At 37.9% G+C, this 24717-nt stretch overlaps 1 protein-coding gene across 5 annotated transcripts in view; it reads right to left on the reverse strand.

Annotated features, from left to right (window-relative positions):
* Positions 1 to 24717, reverse strand: part of mib1 (MIB E3 ubiquitin protein ligase 1) — a 71119-nt gene that overhangs the window by 43618 nt on the left and 2784 nt on the right. For all 5 annotated transcript variants that reach the window (XM_038301528.1, XM_038301527.1, XM_038301526.1 and 2 more), the window contains exons 2-12: positions 24263 to 24434; positions 21743 to 21872; positions 17558 to 17662; positions 14199 to 14265; positions 13553 to 13757; positions 12084 to 12267; positions 11429 to 11573; positions 11175 to 11308; positions 5899 to 6006; positions 5565 to 5762; positions 5278 to 5429 (exon numbers count right to left, since the gene is read on the reverse strand). In XM_038301528.1, the coding sequence (XP_038157456.1) occupies positions 5278 to 5429; positions 5565 to 5762; positions 5899 to 6006; positions 11175 to 11308; positions 11429 to 11573; positions 12084 to 12267; positions 13553 to 13757; positions 14199 to 14265; positions 17558 to 17662; positions 21743 to 21872; positions 24263 to 24434 (1600 nt within the window). The remainder of the gene's footprint in view (positions 1 to 5277; positions 5430 to 5564; positions 5763 to 5898; positions 6007 to 11174; positions 11309 to 11428; positions 11574 to 12083; positions 12268 to 13552; positions 13758 to 14198; positions 14266 to 17557; positions 17663 to 21742; positions 21873 to 24262; positions 24435 to 24717) is intronic.

The following is a 24717-nucleotide window of genomic DNA, read 5'->3' on the forward strand; positions in this document are numbered from 1 at the left end:
GGTGCAGAGGAACTGCAGAGGAATGGTTCACCTAAGTTTAAAAAAAAAATGTTTCAGGCATTTGGTAATAAAATTGAAAAAAAGGTTTTTATCATTATCATCAGAGAGAGTATTACATGGTATTTAGTATTAAATCTCATAAGCATAAAGGTTTAGGTGTAATAAGCTTGTGTTTCTGCGTAATTCTACTTTTTTCATTAAATTCAGTCATTTAATCTACAAATTATGAAAAGGACTGAAAAAAAAAACATCTTAATTGTTATATCAATTTTATATGACGACTTAAAACAAGCTCTAAATGTGGAGGCAGATTTGAAGAGAGCATGGTTATCGCCAGAATATCATCTCTTTAAGTGTTCAGCTCTTTCTAAATTGAAGCAGGGGGAATGAAAGGCCTAGATGAAGTGGGTAATTAGTCCCTAACAACCCTGCAGTCAGCTGCCTAACAGACATGCACCATTGTCCGTTATTGAGATTTTGATGTCCAATATTTCCAAAAAGGACAGATTCATCTTTCTGGCAGGAAAGAGATAAATAGATGTAGTAGCCGTTTCTCTGTCGGCTGAGCGGCAGCGCTGCGTTATGCTTCCAAAAGGAGAAGGTCTGCTTTCTGCTGCTCCTTCTGTGGCGTCTCACTAAAAAGGCTTTCATGGAAAATGTATGATTTTAACATATGCAGCTAAAAAATGTTAAGTATTTTACTAAATCATCTACATAGGTAATACACGGTAATATGACGTTATTGGCAACCATTAGTTATTTTCTATTATTTGTGCCATGAATCTATTGTACAGTTTCTTTATTACAGAGTTAAAGTTTATTCCTGAATACAAGTCATTCATGAGGAACATTTCAGAAAACCTAAGAAACTGTATTTTCTATCCAACTACATTTTATTTCCTGACACTAAATTAAAGTTGCAGGCTATTAGTTGCCGTGCTACATCCGAATGCTTCCCAAATTTACGTGTTACCTAATAGATCCCTTCCATCTCCTCAGGGCCAGTCACCCTTTGAGGTTTGTGTGTTTCAATCCATTTGAAAAGAAAACTGAGAAGGGTGAAGGAAATCGAGGGGAGCACGTTATACATGTAAAAGACTGCAAAAAAAAAAAAACAATAAAAAAAAACTGTGGGAATGCTTGTTTAAAGCCCATTTATGAATCATGGGATATTAATCTTTTGTTTACAAACCAGGGGAAGCTACTGGCATCTAGAAGCACGGAGGAAAGAGAGATGAGGCAGAGTCCCTGTGTAAAAGTTTAAGTGAAAGCAAAAAGCAATGTACAGCATATACCCCAACTGTTTAAATCCACACAGGTCTTAGGTTTCAGGCGCTACTGATGTGTGTTTGAGTAATTAGCAGGCTGAAGTCTGGAAGGACTCCCCAGTGGGTAGAGCTGATTTCTCTCAGAGTTTGGGACTCCAAAGTGAAAGATGTATTCATCTCCCACAGAGTTCCTCCTTTATATCTTCCTCAATCTTCTTTTCACTCATGTGCAACTAACCTTGTGCTCTTAAAACCACCTTGCAAACAACATGGACAGTGCTGGATCTTCTGCTTCCAACCAAACAGCAGAATTTCACATTCATAGCTTACATTATGAATGGAAAACAATGAGGGCTTCACCTCTCTCTGCAGGCGTTTTGTATTTAAGAGTAAATTACAAAAAGATATTTTTAACTTCAGATTTTTATAGTATTATAGTTTAAAATTATATTGTCAGCTTCCAATTTAGGAAAAAACAATATAAAAAAAGAACATACTTTGTTTATTAATGCACTTTTTATCATTTTCTCTGTTTGTTTTTTTACATCTACAATTTTCTTCTAAACTTGCTTTCAAAATAAATCAAAATTTGTTTTCTTAACCTAGATTAATTAATTTAATCTATTCAGTGGCTATTCAGTAATATTTGTTTCTTCAGATTTTAAGATATCCATAAATATTTTTTTTGGTAGAGTCTAATGTCTGTTTTATGACTGACTGATTCAGTGCTTACAGGTGAAAAACATCCTGCTCTATATTTCTAATGAATCTTTTAATTTGTTTATTTTATTTGAATCCTGTAATCAAAGTCTTACAAAAACAAACGGATTGCTTTTTTAAAGTATTTACCACATACATTGGTCGTCTTTTTATTATATCAGCAGATATAACTTAACATTAAACAACAGTGCTTCTGTCTGTCTCAAAAATGACACAAAAAAATTTACATTTTAAAATCTGGATTATTTTATCTGCTTTCTAGAACCAATATTACTTTAGCTTTTTAGCCATTTCTGCTCATGCATCATTCTGCAGTTGCTTTATGACCCATTGTACTCAATATATCAAATTTTCATCTGAACACGATTCTTCAAATTCCAATTAAGAATGTAGATTTTTAAAAAACGGATGTAATTTACTGCTCTTCTTAACCATTTTGTTAGCTTGTTTTGAGAGCAGGTTGATAATTACCTGATACTTTTTTTGGTATACAAATTAAATCGGATAATCGAATAATAGATTTTACTATTTTAACCTCCCGTATAGCAAAACAACCTGTACTTATGTTTAAACTGAACACAACTCGGTAGGAAATCCAGTTCTCCAAGTTCAAGTTATGGTGCTTCTGTCCCACATGCTGACCTCTAAATAGGGCCCTCTGATTAGCCCTTATTTCTTATGGGCCAACATCAGTACTTTTTTAGAAATATGATTCTATGGCAGAAATTCCTCAAAGCAATCAATCGAAGTGACTGTCTCTCCACTAAACATGCTTGGACGCGGAGCTTTCACTTGGACCTAGGGAGAGATTTGGGGGGCTTTAGGACTTGTGGACTCTCTCTCCAATATTGCAGCAGCTCGAGCGTGAAATAAAAGTAAATGGGAATACTGGAGATGGGGACATATATCTTTGTTTCTCTGAAAGCGAGGGGACAGAGTGTGGACTGAGGCAGGTAATTCACACACAACACAACCGAAGCCCTGATATAGAAAATGCTGTACTCCAGCACTTTTTGCCTGTAAATCAATGCCTCCTACTGAAAACCGGCTTTCGACTGTATGTTCTGAAAGCTGCTTTGCTAATACAAATTATGCAGCAACTGATTTTAAATATCTACAATTCAAATTAGTTCTGTTTCATGCAGTGGGTTCTTAAACAATTTCCAATTACTTTTCTTTGGCAAACTAAACGATTTGAAATGCAGGTAATCCCTGATGCCTTGGTTTTGCTTTTTCTTCTATGTTGTGATAGAAAATTTTAACAAGACCAACTTTCTGAATCTTAAACGGTTTACAGAAGTATAGACAAGAGAATGTGCTCAATTAGATTATTTTGTTCTTGTCTACACTTCCTCAAAACATCCCCAGCACTTAAAGCTTTTGCATCTGTGCCATTAAAGCCATATATCAAGCGGTTGTACAGAGTGCAGTGTATTCAGAGGGGCAAATCTAGTAATGGCTGGTGCAGTTTAGCACGTGTATATCAGTTTTAGTATATCTAAAAAGAAGATTAACGTGAGTACCAAAAGGAGGAAGAGTGAAGCTGGAGAAGAGGAACATTGTAAACATAAAGTCCAATTATAAGTTCCTTTATTTACTTACTACTTTCTTTACTCTAATCTCCAAGCTGGAAAAATAAACAAAATGCTCCCATAGGGTTGGAACTTCATGAAAAGTCAGAAGTTTCTTACCAACCTCAACCTCCAAAATAGCTAACATATAACAGGTGCTGTAAACAACAAATAATTTGCACGTTTGACCATTTTTATAGACAGGTTACAAAGCCAGAACTATGTGGGCCGCCATTTTTGTTGATTTCTGCTAAGAACCTTTAGGCAGAGATTAGGCTTGTCCCGATCCGATCCACGTATCGGATCGGGACGCCGATATTGGCAAAAAAATGCGTATCGACAAAGCATGTAAAATGCCGATCCAGTTAAAAAAAAAACATCTCTAGCAGAGATGGCATGCAGGACTGAGAGTTGTAGATGCAGTGGATCGCGCTCTGACTTTTGGCTAAAGGTGGCAACTCTGTATACCCAATGTAAAACTGTGTGAAAACAGTAGGACCATATTCAGGTGCCGTACGGGAGTCTTTCCTCCTGCGGCAGTTATTACAGAATGAGAAAAAATTAACTGGCTCCACCTTTTCGGGTTGCTCAAGGTAAGAAAGTAATCTGCTGGTTAAAACACATATTATCATACCAGTTCAATATCACAACAGGCTTTGGAATTGATAAGCCACCTACTTTTATGAGAATGTACCCAAAAACAGGTAGAAAAGTCAGCTTGGTGGTGGAAGTAAACCTAGAAATAATACATTATTCACACAAACCAACAATGACAGATTATTGAATCTTAAACATTAAAAATGGAGAACAAACAGCATGTCAAACATCTGTAAAATACAATAAAGAACAACTTCCTTTAATGTTGTCCCAGCATCTACATCAACCACCTTAACAGACCTTGAATGATCAGTCTCATTCAGCTAAGCTCCTCTCTTAGCCAGCTTTACATTCCCATAGTGATAAGAGTAAGAAAAAAAACAACCTGCTGGCCAGAAATAGCCGTCGCCAAGGACAAGACGAGACACTGCTGCAGAAAGCAGCCTCCTCAGGCCAGCCTCTGCTCCCAACACATGGTGAGGGACAAGCAGAACAGTAAAATAAAACTACAAATTAAGTTTAAAGCCTATCAGCTAAACTACCAGTAGTCAACATAACAGACCTGGCCATCTGTTGGAGTAATAGCTGCAGCCTTAAAGAATAACTTGAAATTAAACTGCAGTAAGTGTCTCTAGTGAGGCAGCACAATTACACTTATTTAACTTTTAATGGCCTTACTTTAGGGCTTAAGAGGAATCTGTGAAGGAAAACCCTGCATCAAGCCCTAGGTTTGTTTAAAAGGCTTCATTCAAAAAGATTGTATATCTTTGGAGGGAAGCAGATTGATCTGTAAAGAAAACACAACACAGCCTCTACGGTTCTATTACCAGAAATTCAGACGCCCTGGATCTTTCAAAGAAGCTCATTAAGTCACTTATGAGCGACTCTGGCAGTGCTGCCTCCGTCTCTACATTAAAGAAGCACAGCAGTCTGGGGTTAAATCTGACCCTCATGATCCCACTGTGTGTGCCTAAAATAACATGAAGAAATACCCAGTCATATGAGTTTAAGATTCTGCAACCAAAACAGTGTTTATCAACAGCACTAAGCATCATCCTGAGCATGTAGCCTCCACACAGCCCCGCTAAATAAGCAACCAGGTGCACAAAACGATCACATACCTGGGGTTTCCTCGCAGGGCAGCGTGATGCAAGGCGTTGAAGCCATTATTGTTAGTGATGGTGACGTCTGCGCCGGCCTCCAGCAGCACCGACAGCATGTCATCTCTTTTCTTGCTAATTGCATCGTGCAGAGGTGTGTCACCTTCCGAATCCTTAAAGGGAAAACTTAGGTTACTCAAAACCCTTTAAGTAATACATTTAAAAAAGGGTTTTCCACGTTTCCCTGAAGACACACCTGACCTATATGATCTGTCCAGCCCTGTGAAAAGGTTCAAGGTAATATTTACCTGAAGGCTAGGGTGGCAGCCAAAATCCAGCAAGGTTTTAACAACCTGTAGATGACCCTTATTGACTGCTATGTGTAACGGAGTCTGTCTTCGCTTGTTCCTAGCGTTCAAATCAGCCCCGCCCCTGTGGAGCACCTCAATGACAGAGCCTTCATCACCGAATGCTGCATGGTGCACTGCCCGATCTCCATCTTTGTCCTAAACACAGCAAACACATTAAAAATATATAATATTATAATTACACACAAAAAAATGATATATATCCCCACTTTTCAGCTTTATGACACGCTAAAAATTACACTTTTAGGAATGAATAGACAGAAATCCCACAAACCTCTGCTTCTAGGTCTACGCTGTGTTTAAGCAGCAGCTTGAGGACGTCCACATGACCATTCTGACTGGCTGCCTGCATCGCTGTGTGTCCCGCACACTGTCCATTCACCTGGAGCCATTTTGAAAGTAAGAGGGGGGGGGGGGGGAAACAAAAAAACAGTTAAATGCAGTCAGGCAGTGACCAGTCATCGTAAGAATTAAAATTCTGATTCAGTAGTAAGCGAGTCCATTTGACTGTGCCAGGGATGTTTTTCCTGTATGAATTTAGCATTATCTATGGTGAAAATCCCTGAAAAAGGTGAACTGAAGAAATAAAACTCTGCATCTCACACACACACTGAGCAGTGCAATGTTTTGATGCATGCCCATAGCATTGTCTTTTTATATCACCAATATACAATTTTTCTCTTACAGCGTTTTATTGTCATTGCACTTTCATAAGTACAGAGCAACGAAATTAACTCTCTGCATTTAACTCATCCTCTTGGGGATGCAGTGGGCTGTGGCCCCCAGGGAGCAGTGTGGGGGTTAAGGGTCTTGCTCAGGGACCCAGAGCAGTCCACTCTTGTTCCCTGAGTGGCTTCAGATCAAGAGATCGCACTTGATGTAGCCAGCCATTGGATTACACATCAACAAAACAAACTGATGTTCTATGATATGCTTTTATATATTTAATTAATGTTTGTGACATATTTAGTCGTTTGCAACAGCTAACAGATGCACATCACTATGCGCTATTCAGCTACACAAAGTGTAAGGATTTTTCTCAACTGGAATTAAATAATTAAAGGCAGTTTTAGAGGACGAGAGGCCAAACGCTGGCACTCAAGTATCCGTGCATTCCCATGTCCACCTGAGCTGGACAATCCAGAAGAGTTTGGATCAATCATTGAATGGTTATAGACTGAATCACTGCCAGAGAGATGAAGGCCAAGTGGTTATGAAAGACTTGATGGATGAGACTCCGTTCCTCTGGCTTCATATGAACATAAAGATAAGATTATACAAGATTTCCAGTTTGGATAATGAAAAAAAAAATGTTTTCTTATTATGGTTTGGAACAGGTTTTCAGAAAACACGGTTAAAATGAAGACTTAATCAATAATTTTTTTTTTACTTTCTTCCTGTCATCCATCCATATTTAGAACATTTTATTCATTTATTGCCAGTATTCAATCTGTGGATGTATTATTATTATGTAATCCATCAAATTTTTTATTGGGGTTAAAACTAGTGTTTGATGCCTTTGGGTAAAAGCTTTTTGGAGCTAGTTTTTTTTTTTTTAAAGTAATTTTTTAAATTTATATGACTATTGGTTAACTGTATGTGAAGACAAAAAAATAAATCACTAAATTCTGGTTTTCTGATTCATTAAATGCATTTTAACTAAAAGCTTATTTTCATATCAAAAATAAAAACAACATAAAGAGATTAGGCAGCTTTATCCATTTTGAGTTTATTTTTTTTGTTTAGTTAAAAAGAGAGATCAATATTATGGACATATGCTTTGAAACATAAATGGGGATTGTCTTGTAATATTATTGGTCGGATTTACGATACCATACAAGCTAAAGCACCCGTTTTTTTATTTCATGCGTTTTAGTTGTCAGATAAAAATGAGCAGGTCAAACTAAGACGAAAATGTAGTAAACAAAAATATTTGAATTCATTCTGAAATCATCTCCACTTATATTTACTTAGTTTTGACACATCTGGATTGATTGCTCCTTTTCTTTGCAGGCTCACTTCTGTTAGAACCCCTCTAAAGCATTCTGTATTATATCTACATGCATAAAAAGTGGTTTCTAAATAAAACTGGCTGATTGCTTGATTGATGCAGGAAATTAGTGGGATAGAAGATAAGGGATTAGCGAGGGTGTGTTTGCATGAATAGATACGTATGCAGGACTGGACGTGCATCTTTCATCACCAACTGCAGCACTGCAAGAACTGGGAGCATAAATATTAATGTGGACTCCTCTGGGAGTCTTGAGACATCTCTTGTCCTGGCAGCAGGATCACTTGGCCAGACTCCGTGTGCTCAGCTTTAAGCAAATAATTCCACTGAAAGGCAACAGGGCATCCGGCCAACGTTCACCAATGACACACGCACTCTCATTCACTCTCCTGGTCTGATGGAGAGCGCTGCTGCAGACTTGATGTAAGGATTTCTTTGTATTTCCAGCAGCCATTAGTTTCTGTCATTGGGTAAATACTTTTTTTTTTGTGTGTGGGACTGGCTGCATCAGGACATAATCCTCAACCATATGGGACTTTGCAGCTCCCCAAATGAAACTGAGTGTATGAGGGTTTGTGCTGCATTGCACACCAGAGCTCCCTGGCCCCTCCACTGGGTCCGTCTTAACGTTCTTCTGACTGAGAGGAGAACCAGTGGGAGCAGCTCATTGATTTATCGAGGGAGACAGGAAGATTACTCAATAGATGTTAAGACAAGAATAAAGAAATGATTGTTTCCAGTCCAACAGTCAATGTGCTCAGATCTTTTACATTTTTGGTCATAAAACTTCAAAAAATCAAAAAATGACTGACATCCATCTGGTTCAAGGTCAAATGAGCTGAGATCTTAAAGTCTGCCAGCAGTCTAAAGTACTTGAAACCCTCAAAGAACGATCTAGTTTCATCATTACAGCATAATAATGTCACCATGTGCATGATCACCGTCTCATCAGACAAAGCTATATACAGGTGCTGGTCATAAAATTAGAATATCATGAAAAAGTAGATTGATTTCAGTAATTCCATTTAAAAAGTGAAACTTGTATATTATATTCATACATTACATACAAACTCATATATTTCAGATGTTTATTTTGTTTAATTTTGATGATTACAAATGACAACAAATGAAAATCTCAAATTCATCATATCAGAAAATTAGAATATTACTGAAGACCAATAAAAACAAAGGATTTATAGAAATGTTGGCCAACTGAAAAGTATGAACATGAAAAGTATGAGCATGTACAGCACTCAGTATTTAGTTGGGCCTCCTTTGGCCTGTATTACTGCAGCAATGCGGCGTGGCATGGAGTCGATCAGTCTGTGGCACTGCTCAGGTGTTATGATAGCCCAGGTTGCTCTAATAGTGGCTTTTAGCTCTTCTGAATTGTTGGGTCTGGTGTATTGCATCTTCTTCTTCACAATACCCCATAGATTTTCTATGGGGTTAAGGTCAGGAGAGTTTGCTGGCCAATTAAGAACAGGGATACCATGGTCCTTCAACCAGGTACTGGTAGCTTTGGCACTGTGTGCAGGTGCCAAGTCCTGTTGGAAAATGAAATCTGCATCTCCAAAAAGTTGGTCAGCTGCAGGAAGCATGAAGTGCTCTAAAACTTCCTGGTATGTGGCTGCGTTGACCCTGGACCTCAGAAAACACAATGGACCAACACCAGCAGATGACATGGCACCCCAAACCATCACTGACTGTGGAAACTTTACACTGGACTTCAAGCAACGTGGATGAAGTGCCTCTCTTCTTTTCCTCCAGACTCTGGGACCTTGATTTCCAAAGGAAATGCAAAATTTACTTTCATCAGAGAACATGACTTTGGACCACTCACCAGCAGTCCAGTCCTGTTTCTCTTTAGCCCAGGCAAGACGCTTCTGACGCTGTCTGTGGTTCAAGAGTGGCTTGACACAAGGAATGCGACAGCAGAAACCCATGTCTTTCATACGTCTGTGTGTGGTGGTTCTTGAAGCACTCACTCCAGCTGCAGTCCACTCTTTGTGAATCTCCCCCACATTTTTGAATGGGTTTTGTTTCACAATCCTCTCCAGGGTGCGGTTATCTCTCTTGCTTGTACACTTTTTTCGACCACATCTTTTCCTTCCCTTCGCCTCTCTATTAATGTGCTTGGACACTGAGCTCTGTGAACAGCCAGCCTCTTTAGCGATGACCTTTTGTGTCTTGCCCTCCTTGTGCAAGGTGTCGATGGTCGTCTTTTGGACAACTGTCAAGTCAGCAGTCTTCCCCATGATTGTGTAGCCTATAGAACTAGACTGAAAGACCATTTAAAGGCTTTTGCAGGTGGTTTGAGTTAATTAGCTGATTAGAGTGTGGCACCAGGGGCCATCAATTTTGAACCTTTTCACAATATTCTAATTTTCTGATATGATGAATTTGAGATTTTCATTTGTTGTCATTTGTAATCATCAAAATTAAACAAAATAAACATCTGAAATATATGAGTTTGTATGTAATGTATGAATATAATATACAAGTTTCACTTTTTAAATGGAATTACTGAAATCAATCTACTTTTTCATGATATTCTAATTTTATGACCAGCACCTGTAATTTAGATGTTTTCAAATTGAAAAAAAAAATGAAATAAACTATCCTAGTGGCTTCCACAGGTGGTCCTAAATCAGACATAAATCCGATTGTTTTCAAAGCATCCACAGTCATTATTTTATGCGACTATTACGCCATGTTTCTGGCTCCCTCTACACTTCACCACATTTACTCCGCTAAAGACATTTGTTATTAGCTCTGCTGCATTTTCTTGCCTTCCTTTGTCTTTTTATGACATGGTCATGGTGCTGTCGGCTTAAGTGTTTAATAATAACACTAAGATACTGGCATTTAGCGTTATTTTTTTGTGCTTTTGGGTTTTTTTTCAGTAAAGCCTTGTTGAAAACTTGTAGTGACAGTAAAATCCATTATTATTTCTGTAAACAGTGTGCTGCAGTGTGACGTCTACACTCTTCCTGTGTATGCAGGTCGCTCTGGAGTGCTGAACCATTAAGACAGATCTGATGTGGTCACATGTAATTAGCAGTATTGAGGCCTGGGCCAAAAAGATCAGATTTAAAATAAAAATAAAATAAAACGGGTCAGAACTGAGCATTAAGACCTGCTGTGTTCACCTGTGAAAGTGTTTAAGATTCCCATTTAACTGAGGCTGTCTGCAAGTTTTAAAGCTGCAGCAGGACTTTTTGAGGAAGTCCCGAGATGTTGCTTCTCTTTATTTCATATTATTATGCTGACATTAGATCTTTATGTAGATATGAAAAACTTAAAAGAACAAATGACTGATAACATTTTATTTTACGGTATTACTTAATTTAAATCGAGATATGAAACAAAAATTGGAAATAAAAAAAAGAATTGTTTAAAAAAGTTAACTTTCATTACCTTTTTTTTTTTTTTTTACCAACTACATAGTAAAAACAATGAAATATTTTTGCAGAAAATTTGCGTTTGAGTTTGATTCAGCGATTAACATTTTTTTTTCCAATGGCAATCCTACTTACATCCACATCAGGTCTCTTCAAAATGTCCTCCACTTTAGCCAGGTCTCCATTAGCCGCTGCCTTGACCAGCTCCTCATTGATGTCCCCAGACTCTTGCGTCTCAAATAGTTTCTTCAACAACTGAGACAAACGCTCTGGGAAAACAAGCGGAGACTCAGATTGATTTTCTGTAGGTGCCACAGAAAAACAGAGCAGTGAGGACAAAAGACTAATATGATACTCTCCAAGCGACAGCAGAGCATGTTCACATGTACCTCCTGAGGCATTGCTGACAGCAGAGCCGGAGGGGGCGATCTTAGTGACAGCCGCAGGGTTGTACGTCCAGGAAGTCCCACAAACCTCGACCTTCAGGTCACTGTCAGAGTAGATCTGCTGCACACGGCCCACCTTACCCAAAGTCTAATCGAAGAAGTTGGACAAAATTGTTAGTATTTAAAGGGCAGGCCTAGCATTAAGATCATGTGTGAGACAGTGTGAGGAAGCTAAGACACAGAAAGAAAGTTTAAAATGGAGGAAACAGCTGCAGAAAAAGGACAGAGTATAATCCTCCAATTTTAAATGACATCATCCTGATAACAGCTATATAGGAGAGCTGCACTCTGATCAAGTTAAGCTGGGTCAGGCTGTCCTCAAGGATGTCATCAATAAGGAGGACTGCTGCTGTATGACAACCAGCAGGCGGCAAACAGCCATAGTTAGTGATCAAGGCTACAATGCATTTCAGGTTTTCGGGCTCAGCAGCCATTGAGGGGAGCCAGTCTGGGAGGGGCTGGTGGCATAATGGAGTAAAACTAGCATTATAAGACGGCTCTTTCTTTGAAGCAATGAACAAACTTGACATTGGGGCTGGTAGTGAGACATAAAGGGAGGAACATTTTGGATTTATTCTCAGGATTTGTTCAAACTTACAGGCAGCATGGCCTCAGCCCACTCCCCATGCCCTCTTTGTAGCAGCTTGATGCGGTCGATGTCATAGCAGATCTGGACCAGGTCTCCTACATGAAACTGTGAGCTTCCTCCCTCTGCACCTGCTGCAACTTCCCCGCTGCGCACTACATTAGCCTTCGTTAGCACTGCTGGGTTAAATGTCCATCTGTTAAAAAAAAGTGATGCATCCAAGCAACAGATCTAATTATTTATAGTAGAAATTCTGACAGCATAGCACAAGAAAAACCCTCAGTAGATTCCCACGACAGCATTTTTAAGATTTATCAAAGCAAACAACGCTTTAAAGAAAGCAAACTGATCAGGGAAAATATGAACACTACGCACTGACAGGCTGTGCTAACATCACAAGGAAGAACACTCAAAATTTGCTTTCACCAACAGTGAGACCACTAAAGTGAGGCCATCGGACACCTACAGATGTACAAAGCTGTTCAAAAGAAAACTGTTCTCTACACACCTTAACAATTCTTAATCATTCAGGTAGAATACATAAAAAAACAAAACAACGGTTTTTTTTTCTCTTTTTCTACATAAAGGAAAAGGCCACAAAGAATTGAATAAATAAATGAATTGCTGCTTTAACTAACTTAACTGCATTTTCACTAAAATAGCTAAAGAAATGCTAAACTAGCTTAAAAGCTCAAATTTGTGATCTTTTTAAAATTGCTTAAAAAAGTATTTTTGGGAACTAAGCCTTCTTCATGACATCGCCTCTGTGAATACTCATTGAGGATGGGGGAAAAGAAATATTAAATATTGTTCTTTTATTATTGTATATCATAATTTTAAGATAAAACAACATAAGCTAAAATGTGAGGCAATGGGTAGCGCTGCGCAGCAAAAAGGTTTTGGGTTCGATTCCCGGGCTGGGGTCTTTCTGCATCGAGTTAGCATGTTCTCCCTGTGCATGCGTGGGTTCTTTCCGGGTACTCCGGCTTCCTCCCACAGTTCAAAAACATGACTGTTGGGTTAATTGGCTTCTCTACATTGTCCTTAGGTGTGAATGTGTGCGTGAATGGGTATGTGCTTTTGTGTGTCTCTGTGTTGCCCTGCGACAGACCGACAACCTGTCCAGGTCATACCCTCCGCCTCTCGCCCGTAGACTGCCAGAGATAGACACCGGCCCCAAGGCGACACTGACAAGGACTTAGTGGGAGAAAATTAATGGATGGATGCTAAAATGTGTCTTGGAAGATTTACAAAAAAAAAGGTTGGAATGTAAATAAATCTTTTTAGTATTTCTGTCATTTTGAACACTTTTAGAAGATTTACTTTACTTACTCATTTCATTCATTGACAAGAAATCTACTCCCTCAAGTGCAAGAAACCATGGTTATAGGTGGGACATTTAGAGATTTCTTAAAAAATGCTTTTGTTTTTACCATTCCTGAAAAGCTAGAAAATCTAATCCCATCCTAAACGAGACTTGCCTGTTCCCACTGGGGTACTGGACCACAATGTCATGGTCCTCATCAATGCCGCACACCGTCCCTGTAGTTGTGAGCGTCTCAAACATTCCGTCGGTCCATCCCCCGTGGCCATGCTGGAGGGACTGAACAATCTCCAAATCCAGATCAATGTTGACCAAGTCTCCAATCTGAAGACCACCAGGATTTCTGTTTCCATTCTGCTCACCTGGGGGATGAAGGGAACTTTAAATGTATCAACTGTTATCAACTGCATTAAATATGTGTGCCGCACTGCAAGTCTTAGGAGTCTGTCTGTAGGTGACCTTAAGGAGAAGTATGAAAGAGATCAATACACTGAGCGCTATTTCAGAGAAATACGCAACAAATCTTTCTACAATTTATAAAATAATGGTCATATTGAACCTAATAAGTCAACCGAGCTGTCCTGAACCATTTATCTATTTATAGACTCATATCAACATATATATGATATACATTGTACTCTACATTGTATACTCAAGTAACTATGCACTACTGCCATCTAGTGGCCAAGCAGATGGAAGTACAAGTATAATTGCCCTAATGCCCTTGAATTCACTGCGCTAGAATGAGAGGTGAGAAATTTGGTGCAATAATGACGATAGACACACATCACTGGATTACTTACCTAAAACAGGACAGTGGTCTCTGTAAAACGAGCCTCCTTTGGCATCCTGCACGCATTTCAGGTCCGACTGAGAAAAATTTTAAAGAGAAAACAATTTGAATAATGTGACAGTAGTATTATTGATGCAAATGAATTTCAAAAGACAACTGTATATCTACACAGTTTGGCTACCATAGCACAATGTCTGTAAATACCAACAACATCATGGCGCTTAGGTTAGGCAGTGAAACATAACAAGCAAAGAACGGCTTCAGATCCTTTGGGGGTGACTCAGATGTGTAACCTCTGAGGCAGAGTTAGATGGCAGATATGACACCAAGATGAAATAAAACACCTGAAGCAAAAAATTTACTGAATACAACTAGCCTGAACAGATCTCTCCTGCTAAACACAGGCTGTTCTTTCTAAAGGGGTAAATACTAACTCACAGCAATGAGGCCATCTTCTTATGTTCCTTTTCTTTTGACACGCTGAACTCTTAAAGATATTCACATAGATTTCAAAGTCAACTGGAGTAAATACAAAAACAGTTTAAAATCATTTCATTTATCAAAAATTTAATGTTGTAGAAAACCAGCATTTCCATATTTGAAAAAGAAGTGTTACCTTTTATGAAATATTAAGCTGGATTTCAGATTTACATTTACCAATGTCTCATCAGTCTGTAAAATAATCTATCCAGACGCTATACGGATTCTCAAGATGTTAATTTCTCCCATGGATGTACACATGTTCAGTCTCTTATTCAGGGTTAAAACATGTTGCCATCCAGCAGTGGTCTTAAATTTGTCCTGGGTGATTTTGTGACATCTTGATGAGTCATAACTGCCCTCCGGGATTTGGCAGGTACACTGAGACACAAAAAAGTCACAAGTTCCCATCACACCATTCCTGCAGCATGAGGAGTTTTTTCATATCTCATCAGAGAGAGATCCCTCAGTACCTGTGCACTACCCTGTGCTGACCCCCTAATAGCAGCATATGATTGTTGAATAGGTCTAGCACCCCAAACTCCCATGGAAATTAGTGGGAGTCTGCGAAGGCAACACACCTGATAGGACAGAGAATTTACAGGAGCAGTGTCAATACCTGATCCGTACCGGAAGCACGATCCGTATCATTTCCTCATGTGCAGGAAGATATTTATCCAGTTTGCCGTAAAAAAATAATAATCATGATACTAAAAGTACTTATTTCTATCCTTAAATCTCCAAAGAATGCTAAACTACCTCTTTAGAAGAATATAATGACTTTTCTGAGACTAACTGCGTTTTACATTTTCTCAGTAAAACTGCTTGTTGACATCATCACTGAACATTATCAGAGGAGTGCAGCAAAATAGGATTACACTCTGTTTTATCCGCATTTAGTCATGCCTTTCTTTAGATTATGCACTATTTACCATAAAAATAAAACAAAAGACAAACTCAAAAAGACGACATTTATGGATAAATCAAAAAACATAGTTCCAGGAAGAAGAGTAGGATCCTATTTCCAGGATATATCAGGCACAGGTGACTGATAAAACAAAAAAGGATTTAAACACATGTATTTTCTCAGACAGTAAATTGTGAACATTTTAAACTGAAATGTTTAAGAACTTAAACTTAGATGAGCCTGTGGTACGGATCGTGCTAGCGGTACAGATCCGGTAGTGACAAGCACCACACACTACCTTTAGCTTCTAGTATAAGTGAAACAAATTCTATGAGGCAGACAGCCTGGTGGTTGTATTGGTCACTACATGTCCTCCAGAGCTTGCTGGACTTGTTGGAGTGTGTATGTGATTAGTTTAAAATGAAAGGTGAAAGCAGTGAATGCCTCCACAGCTTTGAACCACTCTGAATTCTGTTGCTTCTCTGTTCACATCTATACATATAAAATCTTAAAAATAGCCTAGTACCTAATCTTCAGTCTTTCCAGACTGAAAGATCTCATTGAACTTATTGTTTGCCTGCTATTTGTCTTAATTTAGTAATTTTACAGGCCAAGCTGTAATAAAGCCTGGACTCTGCTGTCTAAAGGTTTTGGTTCATCAACTTTAATTCATGATATAATGATATTTAGCTTAACTTATAATTTACCTTTATGTTGGTTTGATCACTTTTTTCCCCTTAAATCGAATAAGGATTTGAAAACTGCCTTTTTTATTAAGTCAGTTTTTTATTTTGTCTAATATCAAAATCTGTCCAAAGCCCCTGTCACATCATGACGATTTAGAATAGCATATACCTGACGTACGAAAATTCTGGCAAAAACGATGGCTTATGTCAGATAAGTTATGGGTACGTTTTCTGTAAGTAATGAGCATCCTGAAACACGCTGGCACACGTCGACATTGACGTTGAGAAATGTACGTCTCGTACGTCTAAAAATTTCCAGATGAATACCAGCGTATGCCATACGTGGGACATAGGATACAGGTAAGTTATTTGATCATTGACATACGTTAATTGTAAGTTAGTCATGAGTCGTGGTGTTTATTGAGTCTTTATTGTTTTTTGGGGAGCAGGCGGTAAACAGCAGCTATGTTAATCTTGCCTGCATCTTTTGATGCAGGCCTCATTCCTCCAACTTAAATTTAACTGATTGTTCATAATGTCCATGAAATGACACTTGTGCATTATTTCATGGGCATTACTCTGCAGTGAGTTATATGTAAGTTAGGCTGTTTTTGGACATAAGTCATTCATTATGAATACACTATTCATATGACTGAAATTTAAAAAATACTAAGAAAGTTCCGCGTATGCCAGCGTTTTAGGAGATTCTGGGACGAAGTAAGAAGTAAAAAAAATCACCAGGTGAATAAATATAATTTTATAAAAACATAGAAACAATTCTTGCCATAGTGTTTTGGTTGGATCCTATCCTAACCTCTTGAACTAAAGCCTTGAAAACGAACATCAGATATGGAGCCATCAAGGGGAGTCTACCTTATGGTTTCCTCAGGAGGCAGATGTCAGCCACTTCCCACAAAAGTGAAGAAACCCGATTGGCCATTTTTGTAAAACAGCAAGTGGAACCCTTAGCCAATGAAAAGGAGGCTTTTTATTTGAGACACGCGTGTCGCTGCGTCCACAAAACCCTGAAAGTTGACATGCATGTTCACTTGCCCCCCCCTAAAGAAGCAGGAACAGATTGCTTTTATCATGCAGATATCTTCCCCATTCCATCTGCCTCCACAATAGTTTCTTACACATTCTGGCTGTGCGGCTCTCACAAAGGCCTGGCAGGCATAGAAAGAGACCTCAGCCATGTGGTCAAACACAAAGGGCCCCTGACAGCTGTTCTTTTCAGGGACTACCAGTGAGTCAGTGAGGGAGGGAGCATCACAGTCAGACACAAGGTTTCCTCACCATTCCCTCAAAGCCGACCCGGTACAGGTTCTTGGCCCCGTTGTCCCATAGTACGTAGGCAGCGCTGTGAGGGCTGGCTGCACTCCAGTCCTGGATCTCTGTCACCTGTAACGTAGCATAGATCCAATTAGAAAAAAAAATTGTTTGAATTTCCTGAAGATAAAAAGATTTGGCAAACAAAATGAAAACTACAAATGCCTGGATCTAAGGTATCGGTCCAGGTTTCTGATCACAGCAACTACTCCAAGTGCCTCTTATAATTCACCTGTCTGTGATTAAATCAGCTCTACTCAGTAACATTCCCATAATATAAAAATATTTTATATATATAAAAAAGTGAGTTTTAATAATTACCACCCTCATAAATTCCCCCATAACTCAATGCAGTCCGGTTAGCGGTTTAACAGATCTCAGAAGCCTTACAGATAACGCTAAAGTGACACTGAATGATTTGTTTTGTATAAATATTTAAAAAAAATGTACTTAAAGAGAGGTATAAAAACTATATTATTTTGCTGTATTACATTTGGTACTATGAGATAAACAGGTAGGAATAAGTTGTCTGCAAAAACTGACAAAGGATCCTTGTAGAACACTAAAAACATTTTAAAGAAAATATGATCTCCAGAGCTTTGTAGTCTAGGCATATATTCAGGAAAACTACTGTACAAACTACTACTGTACAAACTACTACTGTACAAACTACTGTGGTTTAAACAAATGCTGTTAAATCGACGGACAGAAAGAATAACCTGCATAAGCATCAGGCATCTGAAAATACCTGAGGTCCTCTTATTAAATACACAAAAGATTTAAATCTAGTGGATGTTGGAGATGATTTACTTCAGCTAGCCTTTGCTATTCCTAAATCTAAATAATAAAAATATATGTACAAAACCTGTTAATGCCCAAAAAGTTTTGGTAAAGGTGCATGTATGCATATGTGCATGAAGATGACCAATAACTGTTTGCATTATACCATAAGTTGGAAAGGATAACCAATGCCAGCATGCTTTATGTTTTGTTTCTTGCTCTTCTATCAAAATAAATAAAAAATATTGTTTATAAAAGAAAAAAAAACATTCTAATCAGTACTCTAAACCTCTAAAAAATGACTAACATACTTCTTTGGGTTTTTTGTGTTTTTTTATTGAGAAACAGTCATGATTGCTACCCTTTAAAAAAGTAAAATCGTTTTACTGTAGGCATAAATTAGCAATGACCTAAATTCAGAGGACAGAATCAATTCAACATTTGTACAAAAATTGGAAATCATAGATTTCCTCCATCAATCACCAGCAGTAAATTGCCTTCATAACAATATTAAAGAGTGTCGAAAGTTAAGTAAATGAATGATTTAATTTAATAACAAACCTCTAGTAAATACTGCAACACAACCTTAATTACTTGCAGCCTGTTTCCTGAGCCAACTGATTAATGGGCCTTAAGATTTAATATTCATGCTAACCTAACAACAGATCTCGGCTGCAGGAGATGTAGCCATGGTTTTCAACACAACACAGTGCTGACAGCATCATAAAACAGCAATGAGATGCTTCATTAATTAACAGCACAAAATAATGTATTCCATCGAGGTGCTATAAATTGAAAACCTCAGACTCTGGGTAAGACTCCAATACTGTGTAAAACAAAGACTGAAATCAACAAACACAGATTTTAGAGTTTTTTGTAATGATGTTCAGGATTCTTTTGCTTTTTCCTCAACAAGTGGGCGATGCATGCAACATCTGTTACTGTAATTAAATTTAATTTATGCCTTTTTTCTCCCCCCATGGAACAAAGCAGATTCTGGGTTTATGTTTGTTTTCTTTCCTCCACAGCAACAGAGACCCCTTGTAGCCAGTAACTGGTTACAAGGGCTGTTTTAATCCCTCGACGCTGACATCAGTATTTTTAGTCGACATAAAATCTTTTAACAATTGATCCATTCTATTGTCTCCCATTTTTATGCAGACTAAAAAAAAAGTCCAAAGCCCCCCTGGCAGCAACCTGCAACAATAATGTTTGTGTTGCTACATCAGCCCTGCTTACTTCTTGTTTCAGCTCGGTCTGATCAGCAAATAGCTGAAACAAGATGATGCGCCTCTGCTGTAGCACACCTCTGTTCAATAATGAGGAGGTAATTAAGTCATTTGATTCATGTGTGTGGGACCAGTGACTTATCTAAAACTTGCAGGATATCAACCTGCCTTTTTTATTAAGTCAGTTTTTTTTCTTTCTAATATCAAAATCTGTCCAAAGCCCCTGTTACACCATGACGATGTAGAATAGCGTATGCCTGACGTATGAAAATTCCAGCAAAAACGATGCCTTATGTTGGATAAGTTATGGGTAGGTTTTCTATAAGTTACGAGCATCCGCAAGTACATCGAGAAATGGACGTGGGGCATAAGATACAGATACAGGTAAGTTATTTGAACGTTGACATACGTTAATTGTAAGTTAGACATAAGTCGTGGTAACCAGCTTATCCAAAATCTATGAGTAACTTGTGTATAACTTATGCGTAACTTATCAAGAACTTATCTCCAACGCATATCAATGTATCTGACGTGATCCAGACGACCGCTGAACGTGTTTCTAACTTACAGCTACTGTTTAATGGCGTAGTGGCACTGTTTTGTTATAAAAAGGGTTTCACAGGAGGAAACCGTCAGTTTCCTCCAGACTTCACCTCCATCATAGGGTGAGCGAGATGGTTAGTGTGATGGATCCTCCCTGCGTTCATGCCCAGGGCCTCCACATACAAACTTCCTAGCAGACATGATGCTGAATATGCTGCGACTGCAAACCTTCTTTCTTTTTCTCTTTCTTTTTAATTTATTGTTTTTTTGTGGGGGGCAGGCAGTAAACAGCAGCTATGTTAATCCTGCGATTAAAGACATCTTTTGATGCAGGAGCAGTGATGCACCTGAGGGGCGCAGCTCTAACTGATGCTTCATAATGCCCATGAAATGATGCTTGTGCATTATTTCATGGGCATTACGCTGCAGTGCGTTATATATAAGTTAGGGGTTTTTTTAGGACATAAGTTCTGGGATATCAGACCTTGAGTTTGACGTCTCTGGGCAACAGCTTCTGATTTATTGTCATATAAAATCCTTTTCTCTCAATCTTGATTCTTGTAAGAAGAAAGATCATAAAAGTCTACTGCTTTAAGATGAGCTGGCTTAGAGAAGCAATGATCTTAATGAATTTTAATTCCTTGAACATTTTGATTTTCTGTCAGCATTCCTATAAATCATAACATGGTTATTTTCAAGCAGGATACTTGTTACATGTAAAAAAAAAAATGCTTTTTAAAAGAGAGGTTTAGAAAACAACGTAATAAACAACTGAATAATAACCTGGAAAACTTTGATTTGGTAATAGGAGCCATACTGTCCCCCTTTTCATCCAAAGTAAATTGTCCAAGAACCCAACCCAAACGCTCTACAGCCACAAGCTCTGCCCGGAAAGGAGGGTAATTAGATCACTTCCTGTTTTGTTTTTTTAACTATGGATCAAAACATGTCTAGGTTGAATTACTGATAGATTTGACCCTATGATACAAACGTTGAGACATGATAAGGCAGAATCTGCTATGCTGCTCCACTAATTATCTGCTTGTCCGTGTCTTAATGAAAATAGATTTCCTGTGAACAAGTCACAACAACATGCTTAATAAACCTGATTGAAGATATATTTTGTGTTTTTGGCTGCTTCAACAATTCATAGTATCGATCCTTCTGTGCATTGTTTTAAAAGGCTCTTCATAAACTAATAAAAGAGTTTGAATTTTTTTTGTTGTCTTTAGTGATTAAACGGCATTAAAAACTTTAATGAAAACAATTATAGTTAAAACATATATTCAAAATTGATCCTCCTCATCAAACAATGCAGGGAAGTTTAGTTTATCATTAAAGTGGTTAAAAGAAAGAGTTCTGTGTGGCTTACAGCAGCATTTTAACCCAGGCAGTGCCCTTCCTGTTTTGTCTGAGAATGTGCAGATTTCAATCAAATCAGATCCTGTGGTGGAAACTAGTTTTTCCAGCCAAAATCTTATGAACCAAAGAACTCCTGGAACCTTGTCTTGCAGGCTCACCAGACCAGCTATCATTTTAGATCAGTCACCAAAACAGAGGAGTCAATAATCGAGCTGAGGTTTAGCGGTTTGTTTCTCACCTTTCCTCTCCTCCCGTTCCCTCCATCCTGGTCTTCCCATTGCCAGTCCACTCCTCTAACAACTCGGCCACCAGCAAAGATCCCTCTGGCTGTAATTTTCTTTGACTTGCGCCGTGACTCCAGAAGCACTCTGCTTAGAGACACAATGGTAAACAGGTGATACTGAAGTACAATTTTTACTCACAAATGTGACACCTAACAGGAGAGGCTACATTTATAAAACTGATAATAGACAAGCTGCTGCTGCTTCAACTGTGTCTGAAATCTTAAGCTAAAATGTTAAAATAAAAAGTATATTTTTTTCCCCCCTTTACTTGAAATGTCTAAGAAGATTTGCCGTAAAAATGTTAATGTGGTGGAAAATAAAAATGCACTCTACCAGATGTCAGCAATGGAGGGAGCTGGGAAGACCTCCACTGCCCCCCGTTCATTATGCAATGCCTGCCTCAGGGGATATAAAGTTGCCCTCTAGTTGAACAAAACGCTGCCAGCTGCTCGACCTTGTGCCTTATTTATGAAATTATAATAGGCCTGATGTCTAGACTATCATTCCAACAGTGGTCAATGCAAAATCAAAACCAGAATGTAGTAACTAAACTCCCTTTGAGGTCCAAATAGCAACTGATCTGCTTAAATCAACATCAACTGAAAAAGTTCCAAAGATGCCTATGAAAAGAAAGGGAGGGAATTACTGAATAAAATTAGACTTAGATGTTTTAGTCATTTTGTTTACACAAGTGTAAAAAAAAAAAAGAAATTATGTTTAGAACAGCTGTTTGGACAATTTCAGTTTTTTTAAAGTGCAGCCTTGAAAAATAGTAAAAAAATATATAAAAACAACTATAAACATATGACAGTGTAAATTTACATTATAACATCCATTTCTTTTTTACTAAAGAGCAATTGCTCCAAATTAACAAATTCAAGGCGGAATGTTAATGTGAGGAAATTTGGGAGGAAATGTTGCCCCGCTGAAAAGAATATCCATGTTTAAGATGGTATATGTAGCTAATAAGTAAGATTTCAATCATCTCTAGGCTTTGGTCATTTCAGTTTGTGTGCCTTTTTATACCAAACTTGTTCTTTCCACAAAAGTGTCAATAAAATACAGACATTAATCACATCTAATATAGATAGTTTATCAATAATTACCTTTTCGTGCTTACAGTTTTACAAACTCCTTATTTACTAGTCTTGTGTGATATTCAGTTGTTTTAGGGAGACCAAATATCCATCTTTCAAAGCTCCTATATTTGTCAAATCAAGTTATGATATGCTGAGATAAACTTATCTGTAGTTATAGATGTTGTAGTAACCAGGTTATAAAGGAAGTCACCATGTCAAACCAGCATTAACTTTACCATTATGATTAAACATGGTTATAGAGAGTGAGGAAATGCTTGTGAAGTGAAAAAAATGTGTTCTATTATTTCGCTTCAGCAGAGGAGATACTTTACTTTAGAAAAAGCAAAACATTAGCCGATATTAGAGCTGCATGCATTGACCAAAACATGCATTCGCTCACAGATTCCTTTGGGTGTTCAGCAGCCATGTTTTAAGATAACATGAAGCACATGCATTGCTGCTCCTTCCATATTCTATCAATTTAATTTCTTAATAAATTCTTCTTTTTTGTTTGAACTGAGACTTGTGTAACATTTGTTTTGTTTGTTCCTTTTTTAACATGTTTTTAACAATCAAATATCAGCAGCACATATCGCAGCTCAGTTAAACCAATTTTATAATAATCATTATTGGCATGGACTTTTAAAAAAATTTCTACTTCAAGGCTTTCATTTTTATTTTCAAATAATGCTGCAGTCTTGTTTTAACATGAAATATTATTTTTTTTTAAAGATAACAGATTGCTATAAAAACATCATCATTTCAAAGTAAAGAAGAGAATGCAAGGCTTCTTCTTGTTGTGTTTTTCAAAGATCTTGTTGCACTTTAAGCACTGAGAACTGCCTGGTTCTAGATGGCTGAGAATCTTCATCAGCAACTCGTTAAGAAACTTAAAACCATACACTGTGATTTATTATTTAACTTCACCTTTTTAAAATCAATCTAAATAAAGATTCAAAAGTTAAACATTAAAATCATCTCAGACTTTTGATTCATCCTCAATATACCTTCTTATAGACCCAGAGGTAAGTGTCACAGTATGGCTGCATGCAGACTTATTAAAGCTATTAAAACCAACAAAAAAAACGTTAATTTCATTTAAAAGACAAAAAAAAAACAAAAAACGTAAAGGTTAACATTTGATTTTTTTAAGACTGAAACGTAAAAAAAAAAAAAAAGAAAAGAAAAAACACCAAGCAGTTGCCTGGCAACTGATGGCTGGTAACATGCAGAGAGGTTCTCCTTTCCTCTTATGCAAACATAGAAAAAGTCTCACACTCCCGTCAGGTAACAGGGCTAGACTGAAGCTCTGAATGGTCCAATGGATGACAACAAACAGCAGGGATTATATAACTTACATAGGTCTAAGGTAGCAGACAACAGTGCAAAACAAACCTCTCGCTGCCTGGGGTGGTGATCCTGTAGAAGCGGTGCCTCAGGTGATGCTTGTCTCCATGGTAACAAGTTGTGCAAAGGTCATAATTGGTGCACTCCGCACATTTCCAGCGAATGCCAATGATTGGCTGTTGACGACAGGTGTCGCACATGGTTCCGTCATGTTTGATACCTGAAAGGGAGATAGACGTGTGTACAGGTTAACAGGTATGGATTGTAGAGTCCTAATTCCTTTCTGCATTCGGTCGAAGCAACAAAGCATTCATATCGTAAGTCATGTTTTTACTGTCTGCTGTTTTTATTAGTCTGGCTCGAGTTTCAAAAGCAATAATTACAACTAAGCTGGACTGGCTGCTTCTGCAACCTTTAATGGTTTTCTTTCACGATATGACTCAACCTTTAGAATAACAATAATAACCACAGAGCACTGCTTCTTCGCCTCTGGATTCATCATG

The sequence above is a fragment of the Cyprinodon tularosa genome, unplaced genomic scaffold, assembly GCF_016077235.1.
Source record: "Cyprinodon tularosa strain WSP-4 unplaced genomic scaffold, ASM1607723v1 ctg47, whole genome shotgun sequence".
In the NCBI taxonomy this organism is placed as follows: domain Eukaryota; kingdom Metazoa; phylum Chordata; class Actinopteri; order Cyprinodontiformes; family Cyprinodontidae; genus Cyprinodon; species Cyprinodon tularosa.